The following is a 24,322-nucleotide window of genomic DNA, read 5'->3' on the forward strand; positions in this document are numbered from 1 at the left end:
CTGCCTTATGCACAGGCCCGTGCACCTGTGTGAGGCTGGAGAGAGAGAGAGAGAGAGAGAGAGAGAGAGAGAGAGAGAGAGAGAGAGAGAGAGAGAGAGAGAGAGAGAGAGAGAGAGAGAGAGAGAGAGAGAGAGAGAGAGAGAGAGGTAGTCTATACCCATGCAGGCACACTGGAAACTGGGGCTCTTATTTTTTTTTGCTCGCTGTCGGGTTCCAGGGCCAACCTCAAAGCACCATCTGTTTCCAATTTGGAGTCCAGTCCACACAGACGCAGCGCTGTCTGTGACGGTCAAACAGCGAATTTAAATGTTCTAGGTGTTGTGTTAAAAGAGCAGGCGAGAGAGAGAGAGAGAGAGAGAGAGAGAGAGAGAGAGAGAGAGAGAGAGAGAGAGAGAGAGAGAGAGAGAGAGAGAGAGAGAGAGAGAGAGAGAGAGAGAGAGAGAGAGAAACCTACGCTCGACCCCTATTTAAACCTTTTTGTGAAACCTTCAATTTCACGTCTAAGTTGAATGTCAAAGCGCGTCCCTCGTAATTAGGCCGGCGCCTGATGACCTTTCATTAGGCTACGACGTCAGTGTTTCTCAACCTTTTTTGACTTCTGTACCCCTTTCCCTGCTTTTCTTTCTGAATCCAAGTACTCCATAAGACTACTGCATAGAACATATTGACATCAAAAATAAAAAAGTTTATGTCAATATGTGGTGCACCGTGCAAATAAGTATTACTTTCTACTCAGTAACAGCTGTGCTATAAAGTTTTTGATTTCGTTTGGTTTAAAAACTTTACAGATCATTAGGTTCACACAAAGTTTCTTAATGTTTCATAATTAAACAATCTTTTTTTCTTTCTTTAATTTTCCATTTCTTTCACGTACCCCCTATACCTCCGAGTAGCCTACCCCTAGGGGTACCTGTACCCCCATTTGAGAAACACATCATCACATGATGATGAGGTTATGCGTTTTCTAAGTTTGTGAACAAATAGACACATAATGGGTGATATTTGGTAAGTGATCGCATGATGAATTAATTAATTGGGACTTTCACTTTGTTGAACTCTCCATTGGGCTAAGAATAGGCTCATTTGCTCTATAGCCTGTTAGTCTACGTAAAGGCCAGAGGATTTAGGAAACCTCTGGCCAGCTTCTTAAAAACACAACACACAACAGTGCTGCTGCTGTTCCATGGAGGAGCGCACGCACGGCAGAGGTGCACGGCAGTGTTGCCATGTCGGCTTATTATAAGCGAGGGTTGTTTTTCTGTAAAGTTGCTTGAAAATATTGGTAGTTGCGGGTTGGGTTTTTTTGGGCTCGTTTCTAAATGCTTATTTGGGCTTGCTTCCTAAATTGTTGATGAAATCAGTGGTTCTCAAACATTTTCATGTCAAGGACAACAACCCTTTAATATATGTAGGCTATCCTATTTGTCCACGGACCCCCATCTGAAAATATGTTTTCCACATTTTTTAAAGTATCTATTCTTTTGAAAATAGCAAATCTACAAGCTCATCACGAGTGAGTTGTGAGCTTGTAGATCTGATATTTTCAAATAGCCAATGTATAAATACAAATAGGGTTAAAGTGCTCATGTGGCCGCTTCTTTTGCTCGTTTTCATAGACCCACTTGGTTGCTTATTTCTCTCGCGCAATCTGACAACATTGGTGCACGGGCCGCGGGCGGCACACATACGTGTTCCACCGTGCGTTATGCACGCACGTTTATGATTGCGCGCTTGGATCTGGACCGGGCACTAAAAACGTCTGGAGAGACAGAGGCAGTTCAGAGTGGGATTCAGGGCCCGCGGAAACGCATTTCCTGCCGAATAAAAAGGGGGTAGTGTGTGTGTGTGTGTGTGTGTGTGTGTGTGTGTGTGTGTGTGTGTGTGTGTGTGTGTGTGTGTGTGTGTGTGTTCGCAAAAAAAACCTGGAAAGCCAAGCGAGGAGGGAAATGACAGACAGTGGGCTCAGCCGACCTCTGTGCAACCTGGGAACGCTGGCACCAAGCCCTGAACCAACACACACTAACACACTGAAGAGAGACCTGCTTTTATTTCAACGGTAGACTGTCACTGGGCCAGAGGTCCTCAACGTTTTTCAGGCCAAGGACCCCCTAACCGAGATAGAGAGATGAAGTAGGGACCCCCTCTACATTGTATAAAATTGTGTTTCAGATTAAACTTATTTTTTTCTTAATTTGGTCTGCTCTTTTTTCCCTCTACACCAAACCTCTTTGCCAAAAATAGCCGATCTACAAGCGCTGCAAGGCGTTGTGAGCTTGTAGATCTGCTATTTTTGGCTAAAGTTCTCCTCAGAAAAAGGGATGCTAGCCTAGGGTTCAAGTGGTTAATATAAAAAAAAATCATATCACACCAAAGATTTGGCAGCCCCCCTGTAGTAACTCTGAGGACCCCCTAGGGGTCCCGGACCCCCTGTTGAAGACCCCCGGACTAGGCCTCAACTGCTGCTGCAGACGTGCGTACAAATGCAACCCCACTTCACTTACTGGGTAGAAAACACTGAATTTATGTTACAGCCATACTCCATCACTAAGCTCTACCAATTATTTGATTTACGCAGGCATTTCATGTTCATGTATTTCATTTTCGTATTTAGGGGATACAATTTGTGACCACAGAATGAAACCAAAGATAGATTTGAACGCTTATGCTTTATTATACCAAAATGTATTTTTTGTCAGAGGAAAAAAATAGTCACTTTTCAAGAAACAATATAATCTCAATGGAAATGTTTACAAAGCCTCAATCAATTCATTGTCGGGGAGAGAATAAATTGCAGCTTGAGACAGTGGTCAAACAAATTGCATGGTCAAATGAAACAAAGAAATATAAACAACAATAATAGTCTCCAAACCTATAAATTATGATTCAGCCAGATATTATTATATAAAAGGCAGCCTTCCAACAAGTGGAGTGTAAAGTAAACCAATAGCATGACACCAAAAACACGACACACAGATTAAAATCTGTAATTTCCCCCACCATGACAAAAAGACACAATAACATAATTACTTCATGTATTCCTTCCATGATTTGGCTTTAGTTCACATTTGGCTTTAGGCGTTGGGATTTTTCTTCATCAGCTCAATGTCAGAAGTGACCATCTCTTTCACCAGTTCCTGTAGGGAGATAGCAGTTTCACAATTAAAATGATTACTTAATGGAAACGTTTGATACAAAAACAAACACTAGTGCTTTTAACCACTTAAACCCAATATACTTAGTTGACCGGGGTCCCCCAGGGCTCTTGTAGATCTGCTATTTCTGCTGAACGTTTGCCCCAGAATAGCTAGGGTTCAAGTGTTTAAAAAGACTGATGTGATTCGTTTTTATCTACACTGACAAAACTCCTCTTCAGTTCTTAATTTACATGCGTAATTTATAATGGAAAACTGAGCTACTTATGTGCGGACACGCTGCTGCCCAGATAGCACAATGATGATTAACCTGCTTTGCTGATAAGGGATATTTGTGGTTTGTTATCAAATTGAAGCTGTGTTGGAACTTGGAATACTGGCTTTCTTCTGTTACAGAATAAAACTGAAGAATGACATGCCACACACACACACACACACACACACACACACACACACACACACACACACACACACACACACACACACACACACACACACACACACACACACACACACACACACACACACACACACACACACACACACACACACACACACACACACACACACACACAGACAGATGTGTTTTATGTTAACAAAAAAATAAGATACATCACCCACCAGAAAAGTCACCTTCGTTTTCCAGCCCAGCTTTTCCAGTGCTTTTGTACTGTCGCCTTGCAGGTAATCCTATGGTGGAGAAAAGAGGGAGCAAGAGTGAGAGGCAGAAAGGGGGGCGAGAGAGAGAGAGAGAGAGAGAGAGAGGGAGAGGAGGGACAGAGGAAGAAAGAAAAACAATTCATCTGTCATGTTTGATGGCCACTGGAGGAGAAGGGCATTCAGAATGGCTTGGTTTTCCAGCCAGCAGAGATGTTGTCCTGATATAAAGACGTACTGTGTTCCACAGCTCATGTGGACTCGGCATCAACTTCTGAGATCTTCACTAGGAAGCATGGGATTTTCTGTCTCTCTTAGAACACACACACACACACACACACACACACACACACACACACACACACACACACACACACACACACACACACACACACACACACACACACACACACACACACACACACACACACACACACACACACACACACACACACACACACACACACACAGTATCCCCTCTCTCGGGGAAAGGAAGGTCACAGAGTCTCGCTGGCCATCAATCCCAGACCCCCCCCCCCCACCCCTCCCTCCACCACCACCCTCCACCGTTCTCTCCAGACAGCCCACGTCGGAGCCAGAGCGTGATGAATTGTGGGACTCTGGTGGTGTAACCCCCCGGCCCCCCTCCCCCACCCCCTGGCCCCCCAACTCGGCTTCCCTGTTGTGTTTTGCGCTGGGTTCAGGATCCAGTGAGACCCTGCCCGAGACCACCAAAGAGACAGTTTTCGGAGGAAAGAAAAAGAAAGTCTCCCTGTACCTCCTCTTTTTTTCATGCCTGCCCTTCTCCTTTCCATCTCAAATCTTCTCTTTCTCACTCCGTTTTCACCAACCCCCCCCAACCGTACCCCCCCCCCCCCCCACACACACACACACTTTCATCGCTTCTCCTTATACAGTCATCCTATGAAGGAAGGCATTAGTTCTAAATTTGTGCTGTCCATACGTGGCCCTCGTTTAGCCTACCTTAATAAAACATTTCAGCTAAACCTGATAGTGAAGCCATCTTGTTTCAATAACGTAGCGTGGGCTGTAATTATGAGATAAATCCCATAATTACTCAAGTTGTCAAACGCAAAAGAAAGAGGAGGGAAAAAAAGCATTTCACAATGGACAGTAAAGATTTCTATTCTTCTGATAAGGAAAACATACAAGCACTTTGGAGGGTTCTCTCTTCGTCCCAGAAGCAATACGTGGCAGTCCATTGCTACATGAAGGTTTAATTTATATAAAGGGCGAGCGAGCGCTATTTTATCTGACACTCAAGCTCTTGAAAATGTCTTTTCGGGGTGATCTTATTACACTGGAACGCTCACGGCAGCGCTGGCGTGTTATAGCGGCACAGAAGGCCATGCATAGCTCACTCTTTGTGAGAGCAGGGACCCACATCTCACACACAGAGAGGGAGAGAGAGATCTGCAGCCCTCAATCCCACAGCAGTCTCTGTCTGTCTGTCTTCTGATTACACACAAACGCCACTTAAAAGTGTACACACATACGCTATGCTCTCACATGCATGTGCATGCACACATGGAACTTCTCATGCATGCATATAGGTACTTGCACACACACACTGCGTGCACAATCTTCATTGTTGACGTTATTCGTCCATGTTTGAATACATGGTTCAGTACTCGGGTGAAGTAGTCCCCGGACCCTTATGGATCCATTACACTCCATGAGTTAAATTAACACTCTGCATTTGACTGTGTATAAGAATGAACACACCTTTGAACCTCACATGGTGTACATATTAGCCAGCAGATGAAAGTTAGCCTCTTTTTCTCTCGCTGTAATAGCCAGAAAAACAGCCCATTCTCATGTGAATAGTACTGTACATTACTCACTTTTACTTCTGGCTCTGAAGCTATAACTGGAAACATTTTTGGACTAATTACCTACAGCAATGGACATAATTTATCATGAGAATGAATGTAATTATTATACGGTGACTTACTCCGTAATTATATTAAATAATCCACTCGTTCTATAATTATATTGATTATGCCTTTTTCTGTTTAATGGAGCCCATTTTCTAGACGGCATGCAAGTAACATCAGGTGGTCTTGTCACGAACACTAAAGTGGGCTTGAAGTGGAGTATTCCCCTTCAGCTCATAAATCTTCAATAGCACCTAATGCCTGAGTTATACTTTGTTGCTGATCTACAAGCTCACAATGCGTCACACTGTGATGCTTTGTGAGCTTGTAGATCTGCACATTTCTGGCGCATAACACTGACACGCAACTAAGAATAAATCAGGCTCAACACTTATTTAAAACTCATGTTACTGACATCTCAATGTTGTCAGCAAATTGATTCAAGGTGCCATGTAGGAAATGTCATTTCTACAATAGCAAAAAAGCTGAAAGTAGTAGTAAATGAAAGTGTGAAAACTGGAGACTGGAATGGAAGTAAGCTGAAAACAGTCTCCAGTGTGGAAGAGGAGGTCCAAAGTTATTTACGGCCTGGTGTGCAGCGTCTTCATGCGACCAGAGGTAAATTCTCTCTCGTGACTATAGAGTCATCACAAGACCCCATTTGTGAAAAGACACTCATGAACTTGACCAGGCGGGGTCTCAGTCGGTTAGCAGAACTTGTGGTGGAACATCTGTTGCAATAAGCCCTTTGTCAGCTCCAGTCTCGCCATGCAACCACACAGGTCAGCATCCAGCTCTTCAATCTGATACCTGCTCATTCTGAACCTGGAATTCTGCAAGGTGATGGACTCACACACACGCGCGCACACACACACACACACACTCAGTGACTCGCGCTGCTCGGTGGAACACAAGCCGCTTAAAAACTGCTAACAAGAGCGTTCTGCGGCCAAGTCAACTCACCCCAAACAGAGCATGTAGCGAATAATTCAACATGAACTGCTAACAGATGGGGCACAATATAATCTTCATATGGATCCGATTTGGAACCGAACCCAACTTTGTGGTACATCCTGTTTAAAGTACTGCTCTGCCCATGTCTGAAAATATGCAGCGGTGATAATAACAATAACTGGTACAAGAAAGTCGAAAATTAGCCGTGACAAAATGTCTCTCTGACCCTGAGAGCGTGATACACAATGTTGAAGAGCACACAGCGGTACACAACCCACTCAAATGACAAGAGATGGTATGAGAGGAGTGTACTCATGGGCTTCTAAAAGACACAGTGCATCATGGGACGGAAATACGCCATGCTGTTAAATGGACGAAGTAGAATCATTTCGCGCGGAACGAAGGGAGAAGACAGCAATTACATAAACAGATACATGCCGCAACCAAACATGACAAAGTCAATGAGAACTCCTTCCTCACTGAGGAGATGTTGATAAATGGCCGCTTCCTCCTGTGTCGTCGGACAGTCTCGAGACACTCGAGCGTTATCGATGTTTCCTCGGTGTACGGTAAGATGGCTTACTCCGCCCTTTGAGAGCAGGCTAGCTGCACGAGTTGCCAGGAACACGCCGACTTCACATCTGTCTAGGCCATTCATATTAGCCAGCGCCGTTAACAAAAACCATCATCATCATCATCATTTCCCCCAGTAAAGGTGAGGATGATTCATGACCCCTGCAAGATGAAGAGGGCTAAGTACTCACAATACCTCCAGTTACACGCCCAGTTTGTGACCTACAGTATACGTGGGACAGAGATATACTTAGGGTGTTGCGCATCAAAAACGCATCACATTGAGAGCTTGTAGATGTAGATTGCCATTTTCAGCATGCAACATTGGCATGCAACTAACTATAAATAAGGCATTATCCCTCGCATGCCTTCTGTCATCTTTCCTGTCTCTCTGCACTGCGTACTATATAATAAAACATAAAAAGCTATAAAGAATAATCCCTAAAATGTAAAAGCACCAGACATTTAGTGTGTGATCACGGTCCATAAAGCAGCCAGGCAGTTAAAGGCACTCAGAGTAGGTATTTAACGCTAAGGAATTCTGGTATCACAGCAAGGCCTATCAATAAATCACAGCACACAGGGGCTGACCCCCTCTTTCGCACAGGAACCAACACACATCCATACAGGCGCGCACACACACACGCAGTACATACGAAGGCATATGCAGAGAAGGAAACTAAATACAAACACTCATACAACGGCAAAATGTACTCCCGCACTTCCAGCATACAGAAATGCATACACACATACATACACAGGCATAATTCTATGCGACAATGACAAAATACAATTTACTCCCCCCCCCCCCCATTTTTGTTTTCCTCCCCTACTGGACACACAGGCGCTTTTGGGAGATACATCAAACGTTCTCACAGAGAGACGACTCGTTTCGGTCTTTCTTCCCTCTCACTCTGTGAAGATGGCCTGCTGGGAGACTGTGATGTGGTTTTGAAAGGCCAGTAGCAGTGTCTCTGGTATGTTGTGTACAGTAGTGGACGCAAGGCTTTGCGCACGCCGCGACATCAAACGAGATCAGATAAAGCAGTGGAGAAGAACTCCGTGAGAGTCTGGAGCCCACGGTCTCCTCTTGTCCCCGCGGCGGCAGACCCAGATGTTCCGGACCAGAACCCCCAATGTTCTCACCTTTGACCTTTGCAGGGTTTGACAGATGAACTCACCCCTGATCCCGGGGCATTCTTTTTTTTTTCTTCTACATACGCCCCCTCTCTCTCTCTCTCTCGCTGTGTTAAAAGCTGTTACAGTATCTTTACATTCTGCTGCTTTTTATTTTTTGTAACAAAGTGCTGTTTAGACTGAATAGATAATAAAAGGATTTTGATTCTTCAAGATTTTTGAATTTTGGTGCTAATCCATGAGTTGTATACTACAGTACACAGCAACATCTAGATTAGGGGTCTTCAACAGGGGGTCCGGGACCACCAGGGGGTCCTCAGAGTTACTACAGGGGGGGCACCAAATGTTTGTGTGATAGGATTTCTTTTACATTAACCACTTGAATCCTAGAATTCCTTTTCTGAGGGAAATATTAGCCGAAAATAGCCGATCTACAAGCTTGTAGATCGGCTATTTTCGGCAAAGTGGTTTGGTGTAGGGGGAAAAAGAGCAGATCAAGTACAAGTTTTCTAAGTAATGGGGGTTTTAGTGGTTTACTGTCTGAAAAAACACATTAACATGAATCCAACACTGAAGATAGCGTCTGTCAAACAAGTCTATGAAGTTATCTACGAAATCTATTAAAAAGTTTAATCTATGTAGTGGGGGGTCCCTGCTTCACCTCTCTCAGCTAAGGGGGTCCTTGGCCTGAAAAACGTTGAAGACCCCTGATCTAGAGAGTTAATTCAACTCTTGAGAGTGTAACAATGGACCTGTTCACAGCAAGAAGGGCCATAAACTGTTCCTCTAGGAATGATGTGACTCGTCTTCAGGAACATGGAGCTCTCCAGGTGACCAGGTGTGTGAGAGCCGTCATACTGTATGTGTGCAGGTGGGTTGAGGTATATATAATAAGTCACAGCTTCTCATTCCTTTCCTTTCAGTGCCGGAGTCACAAATCTGTCACTGGTCAATTTCCACCCCCACAACAACCACCACCACCACCATCGCCTCCGTCTCCCCGCTTCCTCCTCCTCGGCATGAAAGACCCTCCTCCGTCACAACGGAGTGGGAGAGCAGCTGGAGATATGAGAGGAGGGGAAGGAAGGAAGATGAGAGACGGACAGAACGGGAGATAGACAGAAAATAAAGACAGCAGGAGCGGGGCAGAGAGAGGGAGAGAGAGGGGGGGGGGTCCCCCCTTTCCAGGATTTCAGGACAGCATTAGCCTCTCCCACACACAGGTGTCAAAGGTCACAACTGTGCCAATGAGAGATGTGTGTGTCAGACTTTCTTCTTGTGTTGGTTTCTCTCCCTCTCTTTCCCTCTCAGTGTGAGAGAGAGAGAGAGAGAGAGAGAGAGAGAGAGAGCGAGCGCGAGAGCTTGTGAGTTATGGCTCAGATTTCCTTTCCAGTCTCTCCATGTAGCTTGGCCGCCACAAAATGTGTGAAGTGACCTCTAAAGGGTGGCCCTGTCACCTTGACGAGCACAGACCCATACACTCGCACACACACCAACACGCACGTGCGCTCGCTCGCGCACACACACGTTTGTATTACTATACTTGTGAGGACATCAACATTTTAGGACGGCGATTCTATGAAAAATATTTGGGGCATTTTTAACCGTAAGCCTAAAACAAGCCAAAAAATAGCAGATCTACAAGGCGCTGGGACACATTGTGAGCTTGTAGATCGTCTATTTTCCGGTGCAGGACACAAGCAAAAAAAAACAAGTATAAATCAGGCATGACTCTATCTCTAATCCCTAAACCTAAATTTCTAAATGCCTAATCCTAACACTAACGCCAACCTAACTGTAGACATATTCTTTTACCATAAAACCACCATTTCTCTTGTAAGGACCAGGAAAATGGTCCTCATAATATCAATTTCTCAGATTCTACTATACTTGCGGGGACATTTGGTCCTCACAAGTATAGTAACACACACACACACACACACACACACACACACACACACACACACACACACACACACACACACACACACACACACACACACACACACACACACACACACACACACACACACACACACACACACACACACACAAATTACAGCCTACAGAGTTGTGGTCTAAACGGCAAATCATGAGTACATGAAAGAAAGAGAAACGCATTGTTCAATCGGCACAGAAGAGGCAGAACTTTTTTTTTATACCTTCACAGTTAAATGAACACTGAGGATTTTACCGCATGTTATGTTCATGAACGCCTTGATTTACAAAAGGACCGACGCAGATGCCAACCAGGAACCAACAAATCACACCCTTGGAAATGACTTAAGCCAAGCCTGATTTATACTTGGTTGGGCCATTGGGTCATGCAAAAAAAAAGAGAGACACCCGCGCGCAACTGAGTGTAACACAGGCTTCAACTTTGCGACAGTGTCATTTCACGTCATCTCTCTCTCTCTCTACTGGTCCTGCTGTGATGATTGTTCTCCATCAGCACTCATTAAAATTCCTGGGGGAGCCGTGTGATAAATATTTACGCTGCAGAGGACACACTCGACACACACACACACACACACACACACACACACACACACACACACACACACACACACACACACACACACACACACACACACACACACACTCTAAACACTGTGGAGTGGCTGGATTGGAGAGGGGAGGCAATAGCGGCAGATAGCGCTAAGTGCTCAGAGGTGCTGCCAACCGCCAGGGCTCACGGTTGTATATGTGAAGCACTTAGTGTCAAGATAACTGGATGGGGGGCTGGATTAATTGTCAGGACAATTGTGTGTGTGGTTGCGCATATAGTACATGTATGGTGTGTGTGTGTCCCTGCCGTGTGTGTATGTGGCCACGTATAGTCCCGTAACGTTTCATGATGCTTATGGAATCTGGGTAGGCACACGCACTTGAATACGTTCAAACAAACGCGCGTGCCCACACACTTGAACTGAACTACACACACACACACACACACACACACACACACACACACACACACACACACACACACACACACACACTTAACCACAGGAGCTGGACGGGCTCACTGCTGTTCCACAGGGCTTGGTGTTGGTGTGGAGGGGGTCATGAAACCTCCACCCACCCCAAACCCCTCCACCCCCAACCCCCCTGCCTCCCCTCACCCCCTCCTCCTTCTGCATTCTATTATTCCTGCGGACGGGAAACAGATCATAATTCCTGGAGTCAGCAGAAAGTTGGAGACCCAGAGAGAGAGAGAGAGAGAGAGAGAGAGAGGGAGAGAGAGAGATAGAGGCCGTGAGAAAGACAGACGTAAAGGGAGGGAGAGAGAGATAGAGATAGCAATAGAAAGAAAGGCACAGAGAAGAGAAGAGGGGAGGAGAGAGTGCAGGAGGAATAGAGCGAGAGTGGGAGATGGAGAGAGAGGGAGGGAGAGAAAGAAAGAGCAAGAAAGAGTGAGGCGGAGGTAAATAGAGGGACATTCAGGTGACAGTTGAGGTCAAATAGAGACCAAACAAGTCAGTCTGATGCTTAGTATCACGCACCAAAAATAGCAGGTCTACAAGCTCACTGAATGCACGACATCCCACGCATTGCGAGCTTGTAGGTCAGCAATCTTTGTACATTTCCATTTCGTTGCCAACCAGGAACCAACAAATCACACCCCTGGAAATGACTTAAACCATTAAAACCGGGAACGCATCTGTGTAACCACTTAAACCATTATTTTATGCTTTGGCTATTTAAAAATAGCAGATATACAAGCTCATAGCGCTACAAGCTTGTACATCTGCAATTCTTTTGAAAAATCATGAAAATTTGGGGCAAATCTTCTTTGAATATATATATATATTTTTGAAAGCAATTTTTTTTACTCAAATCTTTTCTTCTGGGGATTCAAAAAATGGCTTCTAAATCGTTGATACTTTATAAATTGGCTATTTTTGGCATGCGACACTGTCGTACGGCAATGTATAACCAGGCGTCAGTGAGAGACTGTGCAGGCTGCAGAGTGCAGCAGACTGCTGAGAGGGAGAAGAATTTCATCCATATGAGAAAAATTATTACAGAAAATTAAAGGCTCTTCTTGAATACTTTCATCATTGGATGAATAAAGAAATGAACATGTTTCCCATTTTGTGTGTACATTGTTAACACTTGGGCTTTGTACGGTACTGCCTGGCACGTGTGCGTGTGTGTTTACTATATCAATCGGCCTCTGGGTGTTTCATATTTGAGACGATATCAAAGCTGAACATGATTTCTCTACTTTAAACAACATTCCTTACAATACGCAACTACACAGAGAGAGAGTGGTGGAAGGGGTGCTCATTTAGTCTTATCTTAATTAAAGTGTAATCTCCAGTAAGTAAAGCTCTGGGGAGAGGGGGGGTTGGGGGGCATCTGGGTCTACTTTGGACACTCAGGCATCATGAAACAACAAAAACAACAAACAAAAAAACTATGCGAGTCAATATCTTCGCTGTGGGGCAGAAACCTTGTATCTCCATATTTCAACTTCTTTTGTAAATGAATGCCCTGCTTCAAGAGTGCCGCACAAAAGTCGTGAAAATAGCAGATCTACAAAATCACGACACGTCCTATCGCGACACGTTGTGAGTTTGTAGATCGGTTATTTGCACTATTTTTAGGGTAAAATAATTGGGACAATAAAAAGTAAAAGGAATGGTTTTGGACATACAAGGTTTCCACCTGACAGTGATGTTATGGTCATTTGTGTGGATCCCTCTCTGTCTCTCTCAAGAAAAGAAAAAAAAAACGGGCTAGTGTTTGTTGACCTATATCACCTGAACAATCTGCATCCTGTCCTCCACCAGCCCTCATACACATCAATATGTACGTACACATGTTCTATAAGGCTACATACCAGCCCCCATTTATAGAGCTGTTTTGGCAAAGGTGACACGGAGATGTGAAAAGGGAGGGAGGGAGAGAGAGAGAGATGGAGGAACATGGGTTTAGAGGTGTAGGGCCTAAACACACACACACACACACACACACACACACACACACACACGCACACATACTTACTTACATACATGCACACATACTTACATACATGCACACATGTACTTTGACAACAAGCGTGCTTATAAACAGGCATGGAATGCATATGTAGATACATGGGTGTGTGTGTGTGTGTGTGTGTGCATGCACACATGCTGTATGCATATATGCAGCGGTGGAATGTAACTAAGGACATTTACTCAAGTACTGTACTTAAGCACAATTTTGAGGTACTTTTCCTTAACTGGAGTATTTCCAATTTTGACTCCACTTACTTCTACTCCACTACATCTCAGAGACAAATATTGTACTTTTACTCCACTACAATTATTTGATAACTTTAGTTACTAGTTACTTACAAAACCACTTACATACAGTATATATACTTTGGCAATTTGAAAATAGCCGATCTGCTATTTTCAAAGGATTTTTATACATTTTACACATTTGAAAACTTGTGAAATGGGACCTTCTGCTTAATGAGTACTTTTACTTTTGGTACTTTATGTACATTTTGATACCAATACTTTTGTACTTTCACTCAAGTCCATTTTGAATACCTTACTTTTTGTAACAGAGCATTTTTACATTGCAGTATTGATACTTTTAAAGTAAAAAATGTGAGTACCTTTTCCACCACTGCATGCAGTATACATACAGTACAGACACTGCATGTAAGTGCTTGCATGCGCGCACACACACACACACACACACACACACACACACACACACACACACACACACACACACACACACACACACACACACACACACACACACACACACACTAGCATGATGTATGTGTTGCGGTGGTGGTGGTGGTGGTGGTGGTGGTGGTGGTATTGGAGTCAGGGTTAGGTGAGGTGGTTCACAAAGCCTGCTGTCTTTAACTCTCAGCCCCCAGCACACGATTTATGAACCTCTCTTTTTTCACCTCAATTACTCTCTTAACATGTTAACACTCCATCTACTCCCTTCTCTGTCTCAGTCAGTATGTCTCTCGCTCTCTTTATATCTCTCTTTATCTCTCTCTCTCTCTTTATTCTATCATCTCATTTCAAAGCAAAGTCCTCAGTGTTCAAACTGTGGGAAATGTATTTCAACCACTTTTTTGAGAAATTAGGTTGCTCTGGATTAAGAGCGTCTGCTAAATGCCTGAATCTTTACAGGACAAAATGTTACCTTTATTTTTACAGGTGAGAATTCCATTGAGATCTCTTTTACAAGGGGGCCCTGGGTAACACTTACTATGCTTCCCATGTCTACAATGCATTGTAATCTACTTATAACACTGTATAATTATAGCTAGAAGAACTCATAAATACTGCTTTATAACAATACTAAGCATTCTAAAATGACTTATAAGGTCAAGTATAAATGCAACGTAATCTGATTATAATACTATTACAAGTATAAGAAATCATCAAGTACCCATAATGTAATCATAACACATTATAAAGCCTCTTATTAAGGTCAAGTATAACAATACCTCATTACTGTTCACTCACTTACGTTTTCATTTGGCCAGAATCATAGTGCATTACATTTCTCATACTTGCAGTACATTATAATTATTTTATAATGCATTATAATCACTGTTATAATACAACAAATTATGATTATAAGTAACTACTAAGTGGCCATTAGGAGCTGTGTAGAAATGTAAAATCTCCTCTGTCTGCATCCCTCATTTTCCTCTTTAGTTTAAGCACACATCATTTGGATCAATCAACCCAACAAGAGGCGTGCATAAGTGAACAACTGTGTGAGAAAAGACTAGGTGAAGAAGGAGGGAGGGAGGGGAGGGGGAGAGAGAGAGAGATGGAAGAAGGGCCAAGGAGCACGGGGAGCATGAGATCCAGTGGAAATCAGAGAATCGTGGGGAAACAAAAAAAAGTATCGCGAGGCAGCGACGGCGGAGACACCGGGATAGAAGAGCAATGTGCACATTACAACACGGGTGAGAGAGAGAGGGCTTGAACGGGCATGCCCGCTGGTCCTATAGGTCAGTGCATCTCTGCGTCCCTTCACTCTGCTCGTGTCCACCTCACTGCAGTGGGTGTGTGTGTGTGTGTGTGTGTGTGTGTGTGTGTGTGTGTGTGTGTGTGGGTGGTGTGGTACGGCGGGAGTGGCGAGGACGCATACGTCTCTGCCGTGCACATCTCCTCTGGGAGGCGTTTCCTCTCCCAACAGCATTCCTCCTGTTATCAGCCCCAATCATCTGCCGCGCTCATCGTGCCCAAACAGGGAGAGTCAAAACCTGTGTGTGTGTGTGTGTGTGTGTGTGTGTGTGTGTGAGAAAGTTTCAGTCTGCGTGAAAGAGGCACACAAACACTCAGAGAAGGGGGGGGGGTACAGAGGAGAAAACAGACAGCGAAGGAGAATCATTCTCTCATTCGCCGACTCAATCTCACACTCTCTCCGTCTGCCTCTCTCTCTCTCTCCGTCTTTCTGCGGGCTGGTGATTGGGACAAAGCAGAGAGTGTGAGTGTGTGTGTGAGAGTTTAAGGGGGGGGGGGGGCAGAGCTGCCTACTTCAACCAGGAAGTGCTCACTCTGTCCCGTAGACAGAGCATGCTCTGAACTCCACACAGAGAGCGAGAGGAGGGAGGACACAGAGAGAGAGAGAGAGAGAGAGAGAGAGAGAGAGAGAGAGAGAGAGAGAGAGAGAGAGAGAGAGAGAGAGAGAGAGAGAGGAAGGGAGCTGGAGGGAGGACAAGACGGCGGACGAGCTCAGAGAATGATTGAGTGAGAAAAAGAAATAAATTGAGCAAGAGAGAGCGAGACGGAGAGAAAGGGGGAGTGGGAGGGAGAGTGTGGCAGTCAGGGAGAAAGAGAGCGAGAGAGCGAGAGCGAGAGAGAGAGAGAGAAAGAGAGAGAGAGAAGTAATGTGATGGAGCAACCTCAGGGTTATAGGAATGTGGGGGTTCCTAAGTTCAGCAGGGTTCGAACGTGTGTGAATGTGTATTTGTGTGTGTGTGTGTGTGTGTGTGTGTGTGTGTGTGTGTGTGTGTGTGTGTGTGTGTGTGTGTGTGTGTGTGTGTGTGTGTGTGTGTGTGTGTGTGTGTGTGAACACGAGAGCGACTCGAGGAGAGCAGTCCCAGAATTAATTACCCAATCAAGATAACAAGCCAGGGAAAGACATTAGGGAGGTCACACTACAATTAACCTCTTAGTCTAAACCACACACACACACACACACACACACACACACACACACACACACACACACACACACACACACACACACACACAATGAAATATGTGTAGTGTGTGTGGGAGAGGTGGATAGTTGCTGCACACTCCAGCAGACCCATGTAAAACGTAACCACAGAGACTACAAGACCGACACCTTCACTGCAAAACTGCATCATCTATAAGAATAATAATCTGGGTGATAATCTGCTTCCCACTTTACCCAAGTGACCGGTGACAGTGGGAACCGGGACGCTTGGGGGCGGTTTACAGAGTGGGACACGCACTTAATCTAACTCTTGAGATTCTACACATGTAACCAAACGGACCCACGGTCCGTTTGGTTACATGTGTAGAATCTCAGAGTTGCATAAATTAACACTGAGGATTTTACTGCGTAGAGTGGATTGGAGTGGAGTAGATCACACATTCCACCAGAGACTCAGATTACACTGCAGGAAACACCACTCCTGCAAACACACATACACATACACACACATACACACAAACTGGCGGGCTTGACCTGCCGATGGAGAAACATACAACACTGGGGATATACACACTCGCATATGAAATGCATGTATGTCGGTGCACATGCATGTATACATGTATGCGTGCATGCACAGACGAGCCAGATGTGAAAATAATACTGTACACGTAACAGTGTCGTTCTCTCTCTCGCTCTCATACACAAGACAGGCACACGCTTCAAACTTACCACATAAACATTCCAGCCACACACACACACAAATCTCTGTGTGGCTATGTGTGCCAGCGTTACACCTCCATCTCTCTCTCTCTCGCTTTCCTTCCTTCCTGCCTTTCCTGTCATTCTCAGATGCTTAACTCTACCCCCCCCCCCCCCCCCTTTTTGGGCATGAAGACAGATCAGCAGAGACAGCGTGTGACATCATCTGAAATGGACTGTATTTATCAGCAGGAAAACCACAGTGTGTCCTGCCAGGAAAACAAAAGGTTTTTTGGTTTGTGCTCTGTAACAGTGCAGTCTGGGCCAGTGCGGGACAGAGATCGGGATCGGAAGGGAACAGGGGGGTGGGGGCGGGGCAGCATGGATTGGGGATCAGAATGGGGACGGGGGGGGGGACAGCAGCTTGGTGGATGGTGCTTTGGATTGGAATGTCACAAAGTTACTAACTTTAACTTGATACGTTCAATCGTCTACATGCAACGCATCAAGCCGTCAAAAGTCACAAAGTCGAGTTGGACAGCGATGGCCGGAGCCATCTGGGGGGTTGGATAGTGCCCCCCCCCCCGTATCTGCCTCCACCTTTCCCGGAGAGAGACCAACAACAACCCACCGCCCGCTTCCTCCCTTCACGCCTCTGACAGACACCCAGAGCGGCCATGTGCGCAGGGAGCCGCAGCTCCTAGTAGCAAAGGACTCTGGGTAATCGGGGCCAGCTGGGACTAGGGGGCAAAAGACACAATCTGACATAGCCAACACCCCCCAAAACACACATAAGCAGTCCTCCACCCTGTCAACACGACTCGGGGAGGGAGGCCTCTCCCTCTCTCTCTTTCTTTACTCTCTCCTCTGGCAGGTTTCTCTTGTCAGGCACTGTGCCGATTAAGGCTGGCTGATAGTGCAAGAATCCTGGCCTACGCACTCCAGGATGATTCCCCCCCCCCCCCCCCCCCCCCCGCCCTCCCCCCATCTATCTTTGGGGCAGACCACTGCCAGGGAATTACAGTAAGGTGTTGAAGACATGCGCATCCATCATCACCAACACAGACACCCGGGGACAAATGCAGGCACACACATAAAGTACACACACACACACACACACACACACACACACACACGGGAGGAGAGAATAAATATGCAAATAGGCTACCGAACAGCCTCTCAGAGCTCTCTCTCTGGATGGCTGAAGCCCAAAGCAGAGACACACACCCCCCTCACCTTGGCTCAGTTCAACCGAGTTCTTTCCTTAATAACAACCTATTTCATTCTGTCTGTCACCCTCTTTGTCAATCCTTTGTTTCTCTGTGGTGTAGCACACTACGTTAGTGCGCATGCACTCTCAGCTCTCTCTCTCTCTCTCTCTCTGAGGGAGCAGTACCGGGTCAGTCTGTGGGTTGGAGTGCCGAGGGGCCCAGGGTGGTTCCGCTTCGACGGTAGGAGGAAACTCCTTCAGGAAATACCAGACTGCCAGACACACACACACACACACACACACACACACACACACACACACACACACACACACACACACACACACACACACACACACACACACACACACACACACACACACACCTCATATGCACAATCTCTCTCTTTCTCTCTGCTGCACTCGCAGACTTAACACTCTGAACAAAATCTTCTGCAACAAAAAATAGATAAATAAATAAGAAGAAAGAATTCCCTGGAAGGAGGAGGCCGAGAGGTCTCATTTCACTTGTCCAAGCCTATAGCTTCTGCACTGTCAGCTGAGCGTGCGCGGCCCGCAGCCTGGAAAGGCACGTTGAAGAGTGAGCGAGCACACGCATTGGAGCGTGTTGCAAGTCTTTTAGTCTGTTAAACTCAGGTAAGGGCTGCTGAGACCAGTACCCGAGCCGTTTCACAAGCCAGCCCCTGGCCAGCAGCCAGGCCCTTTTTTATGGTGTCAATTACAGCCAGCTTTAACGAGTCAGCCCAATTAAACAATAAATCATCGTAAAGCCAAGTGTCTGCCATGGAACGTACAACCCCGCTCCCCGCCCCCCCACACACACACACACACACCCCTCCATCCAGTAAAAGCTGATTGAGTCTTTCCTCTCTCTTAGAGAGTGACCGAATTGTCAGGTTCAAACATGCAGGCAAAGGGACACCTTTATGGGCTTTCTTTTAGGACAGGACAGAAAAGCAGCCGGGATCGAAGTCCGTCTGCAAGTTTTATCTTGCAAATTCTCATCTGTGTCTACGGCTCCTGCTAGCTGTCGCCGATGAATTATAGAAAAACAGAGGAAGAGGAGGGGATGCGTCGAGACCCCCCCCCCCCCAACAAAAAGAGAAAATAAAGAAAGACGCTTATTCAAATCCTTATACGTTAGTGCTGACGCACCAGACCTGGTCTGTTTTGCATGTTTCTTTGGTTCTCCCTCTCTCTGACGTCTGGATGCTTTTTGGTGCGGCTGACAGATAAGCACGCTGTCATTTTCCTGTTTTGCTTGAAATCTAATTGGGGGGGTCAAACAATGAAGGCATCACAAAGGCAAATATGAGCGGAGATGAAAGCGGGCGAGTGGAGCCAGATTACGGAACAAAGTCGCAGTGATTTTCACCACAGTCCCCTTTTCTTTCCCTTTAGACCCGGCGTCCGTCGCTAATTTGACCCGCAAACCACTACTTTGCATAGCGGTGACAGAACACAGTGGTGTAGCGTTAACGACCGTAGGCCTGCTGCCAGCTGAGCAGTATACCACTGATTGCACTGTGTCATTGTTTTGTTTGTGTGCGCGCATGTGGTTACTTCTTGTTTGTGCAGATTTGTGCATGTTAGTTTGAGTTTGTGTGTCCGTACACAAGTAATGATATCTTATTTGACATGTGTTTCAAGTGTGGTGTTGTACCTACAGGGCTGTGGTGATGTGTGTAGGTGTGTGTATGCATGTGCCAGTGAGAATGTGTGTATGTCAAGTTGCGGCATAGTTACTGACCACAGGAAGCTCTTATCAGCGGCGTGGTGCGGCTGCTACCTTCCCTTTCCCCCCAGTGACCCCCTCCCCACCTCTCTCTCTCTCTCTCTCTCCACAATACAGATAGCAGGATCACATTACCACCTCCGAGGGTCAAAGGTCAATCCCATTTTTCAGCCGCTTCTCCTTCTCTTCCCCTCTCGAGATCCTTTCCCAGGGGTTAAACCCTCCTGTCACCTAAATTCACATCAGTTCACGCGTGGCGAGGGAGCGCTATCTGTCGGAAACCCTTCGTCATCCCCCCCCACCCACCACCACCTCACAGACAACCTCCCCTCCTCCTTTAAACCCGTCTCAATGTCGCCTTTGACGGACGTCTCTGACCCCAGGTACCACTCCCACAAAGAGAGGGACACGTCCACCGACATGTTTTCAACAATACCTTGTGTCATAGTGTTTTGTATGTGTGTGTGTGTGTGTGTGTGTGGGGGGCTTTGTGTAAGCCTCTGATTCAGTGCTGCCTACCCGGGAGGGGAGGTCATGTTACCAGGATGTAACACGATGTCTGCCAGGAACCGTCCCCGCAAAAAAAAAGACAAAGCAGCCAATAAAACACACGGGCGATTAAGAGATAAACCAATAATCTTAAAGTGAGCCATTTAACGAGACAAGAAACGTGGCTGGTGGCCGAATGTTAACCGCAACGCTTGATCCTGTTAAGTGAACCACACCTGATGTTTGTACAGTTACTTTAATATGAGTAGGAACAGTGTGTGTGTGTGTGGGGGGGGGGGGGGGGGGATTGAACATGCGCCTTTCCTGCAAAAGTGCTTTTCATGTGGCGCCTACAGAAAATAATCCCTTTTAATTAATTAGAGCTCCCCTCAGCACCCTAGACAGAAGGAAGAGCCTAATGTCACCAAAACTGACAGGAGATCACGTGAGTGCACACACGCACAGTGTCCATACTCTGTCAATCAAAACACACGCTCGGACAGGCAATCTCTGCCTGTTTAGACCCAAGCTAATTTGCTCACTTGTTCCGTTTGTCTGAATGTGAGAGGATTGTGTGCGTGTGTTGTGTGTGTGTGTGTGTGTGTGTGTGTGTGTGTGTGTGTGTGTGTGTGTGTGTGTGTGTGTGTGTGTGTGTGTGTGTGTGTGTGTGTGTGTGTGTGTGTGTGTGTGTGTGTGTGGGGGGGGGGGGGGTGATAGTGTACACTAGCAGAGAGGAAGTCAGGGACTGAATTGGGCACCATCAGATAAGCAGGCCTATGGAAATGTGAGCAACTGAGATGACGAACACACTGCCCCACCACAGAGGCCTGCTGTCGTCACAGCAGCAACACATCTCTCATCGCCGCAACGACCGAGTTGCACACGAAAGAGATACGACGGACTGTTCGTGCATGTCGTATGGTCTTTGCACTCAAAATAGGAGAGCGTGCGTTCATGTGAAAACCGTGTAATCCCAATTTTTGTTTCTTTCTTTGACTTGAAAAGAAAGTTGACATGGCCCTTGATGTGCTGCGGAAGTCTCATGCACCACTGGGTTCCTTTTGTGTTCAGTTTAAGAGCTTAATTATTTTCAGTGCTTCACTGGAGTTATATGCTTAAAAACGTTAACACGTTTACTATTGTGGATGCAAGGACTTCACTGGACAGGAGCTATAGCATTTGTAACAACTAAAATGCAGCCATCAGGAAACGCAGGCTTTGTTAAAGGGCGACTGCACACTGCTTACAGCCTTAGTTTTGGGGTTTCTGTGTAATATTTTAATAGGTCTATTTTTCAAAAGACCATATGATTGATTTATTACACGACATGAAAATCAGTTGAAAAAATTGCCTGGCAAATCATTGCGGATATCGCCTGGAAATTTGGTCAGAGTTCAACAGCTATTACTCAGAATGACAGGCTTTCGCAACCTTATCTTTCAGCATTCTCTGCCGTTCCTTGTCATTGGTGTGCTGCATCTCTCCAAGACCAGCTCCTACTGCAAAGGATCCTTCCAAAGTGCAGAATTCCAGGTGAGGGAATGTGAATGGCTTTACTGTGAGCCGTCTTGGAAAGGACAATTCCCCCCTAATATACGGAAACCTTTTAAAATAATGCTAATATTTCATGCTTCCTTCGCGTGAAAGTACTGTGGGCCACTGCCAGACATCCCAAACTGGCCCGATAGCCAGTTCTGTGTGTCAAGCGCAATAAATTTTGCCGGCGCGGCTCGACAAAGCTTGTTCAGGGGATAAATCATAGTGCTCATAAAAAGCGTTGGGTTCTTTATGTCTGTCTGGTGTTCAAACGTTCACCTCAATCCATCAGCACAGCAAACTGCTGTGAGCCTCCTTACCTTACATTTCCCCTTATCATTGGGCTGTGCTGAGAAAAAATCTGAGGAATCCTGGAATACGTTCAGTTCACTGACAACCACGACAGCAGGCTGCAACAAAGGCTCACAGCTTATGTACCGCAATGTGTCGACTAATTTCTGACGAATTAATCCACATTAACAGCAAGCTTAATAGCTGCAAGCGAGGATTAACCGATGAACACGAAATAAGACACTTAACAAGTGTGTCCAATTCCAGTGAAACAATGTGATAGTGTTCATATGATAGTAAAACTGGTGCATGGCCCGCCACTGTCTCTTCTCTTTTTAAGACCTCTATGGTACAGTATGGGAACTCCACCCAGTCAAATGGGGCTGAGAGTGCTGCCTCAGCGATTCTCCGTCCAAACAGTCGCGGTTCAGTGAGAGGTCTCTCAGCCTCAGCCCAGAGATGAAGCACCCCTGCTGGCCGACGGGCCTAACCAGCCTCTCTGGCTTGCTGCCGCATTGCCAGAGGCATAAACCAACCTTAATAATGACCAGTCACTTTGTCCCTAACAAGGTGCCGTTGTCCAAACGCGCAGGTAAAATGGGGAATAGTATTGACCACAACAAAGGAGGGGCTACAAATCCATTCCAAAATACTTAGCAGGGCAGCGTCTTGGCATGACTGTTATTGATAGACTATTTTTTATGCGGTAGGTCTGTAATGCAAGCAGAGTACAGTGAGGAGGGTAATGTGGAGAAGCTAGTGGTTTGAGAGGAGACTCCAATACTGTGAATGGGCCTCCCTGACGGACGCCTGGAGAGGAAAAGAGAATTCCTATCCTAATGCTAGGAAACTCCTAAATAACCAGCATATTTCAGGCTTCATTAAGCGGCAGATATTACACAACAAACAGGCCGAACGTTAAAATCTTCCCTGGAGCATGGGGACAGAGGTGTAAAACTTACTGCCTGCCACAAGCCATTATGTGTGTACAATGCACATGTGTATGCACGCATAGACACACTAAGGCACCGGGCGATACCTGTTTTTCTCATTGTTGGAATGAAGAATTTACTGGATAGAGTAATGTGACAGGGTGCTCTCTGCAATCTGCCATTTACTCTCTCACTCTGTGTGTGTGTGTGTGTGTGTGTGTGTGTGTGTGTGTGTGTGTGTGTGTGTGTGTGTGTGTGTGTGTGTGTGTGTGTACACATTAGCTTGCATGCTAGTATGTTTGGCTTTTTCCAATTTAGAAATGTAATACATACAGTGAGCAGTGCAGAGAGGTTAGATGGGGTTGAGTAAAAAGATTATATCTGCAACCAAACATCTGCAAAAGACACCTGACAGCCACCCAATAGCAGCACAGCTCAGTCTGGTCCGTTATCCAATCAAGACCAGAGGCGTGTGTCAGAGGCGTGTGTGTGTGCGTGTGTGTGCGCGTGCTTGCGTGCGTGCGTGCGTGCGTGCGTGTGTGCGTGTGTGTGTGTGATGAGGCAGGGCTATGAGCACCCCTGGAGGAGTTTTAAAGGAGTTTATGAGATCCAGACAAGGAGGGAAATTAAACCCAGTACTAGGACTAGTGGACTTCTATCAACCTACCGACTGGAAACCATATCAAATTAAACTTTATTTATACATTACATTTACAACAATTGACCAATTGAAGTTGACCAAAGTGCTGTACATAGAAGGCATCAACAGAAACAGGCCTGTGCAACAACATAGTCACAGGACAAGCATAAACAGAAATATATGAAACAAAATAGAAGTCATAGACTCAAACAGGATTAAACCCTAGAG

At 45.8% G+C, this 24,322-nt stretch overlaps 1 protein-coding gene across 1 annotated transcript in view; it reads right to left on the reverse strand.

Moving 5' to 3' along the window:
* Positions 1-2,652: 2,652 nt before the first annotated feature.
* Positions 2,653-24,322, reverse strand: part of gmds (GDP-mannose 4,6-dehydratase) — a 167,546-nt gene continuing 145,876 nt past the window's right edge. The window contains exons 10-11 of the mRNA XM_084067896.1: positions 3,775-3,843; positions 2,653-3,135 (exon numbers count right to left, since the gene is read on the reverse strand). Coding sequence (XP_083924022.1) covers positions 3,073-3,135; positions 3,775-3,843 — 132 coding nt within the window. The 3' untranslated portion in view covers positions 2,653-3,072. The remainder of the gene's footprint in view (positions 3,136-3,774; positions 3,844-24,322) is intronic.

Source organism: Gymnoscopelus microlampas, assembly GCF_963454915.1.
Source record: "Gymnoscopelus microlampas genome assembly, chromosome: 9".
Taxonomy (NCBI): Eukaryota; Metazoa; Chordata; class Actinopteri; order Myctophiformes; family Myctophidae; genus Gymnoscopelus; species Gymnoscopelus microlampas.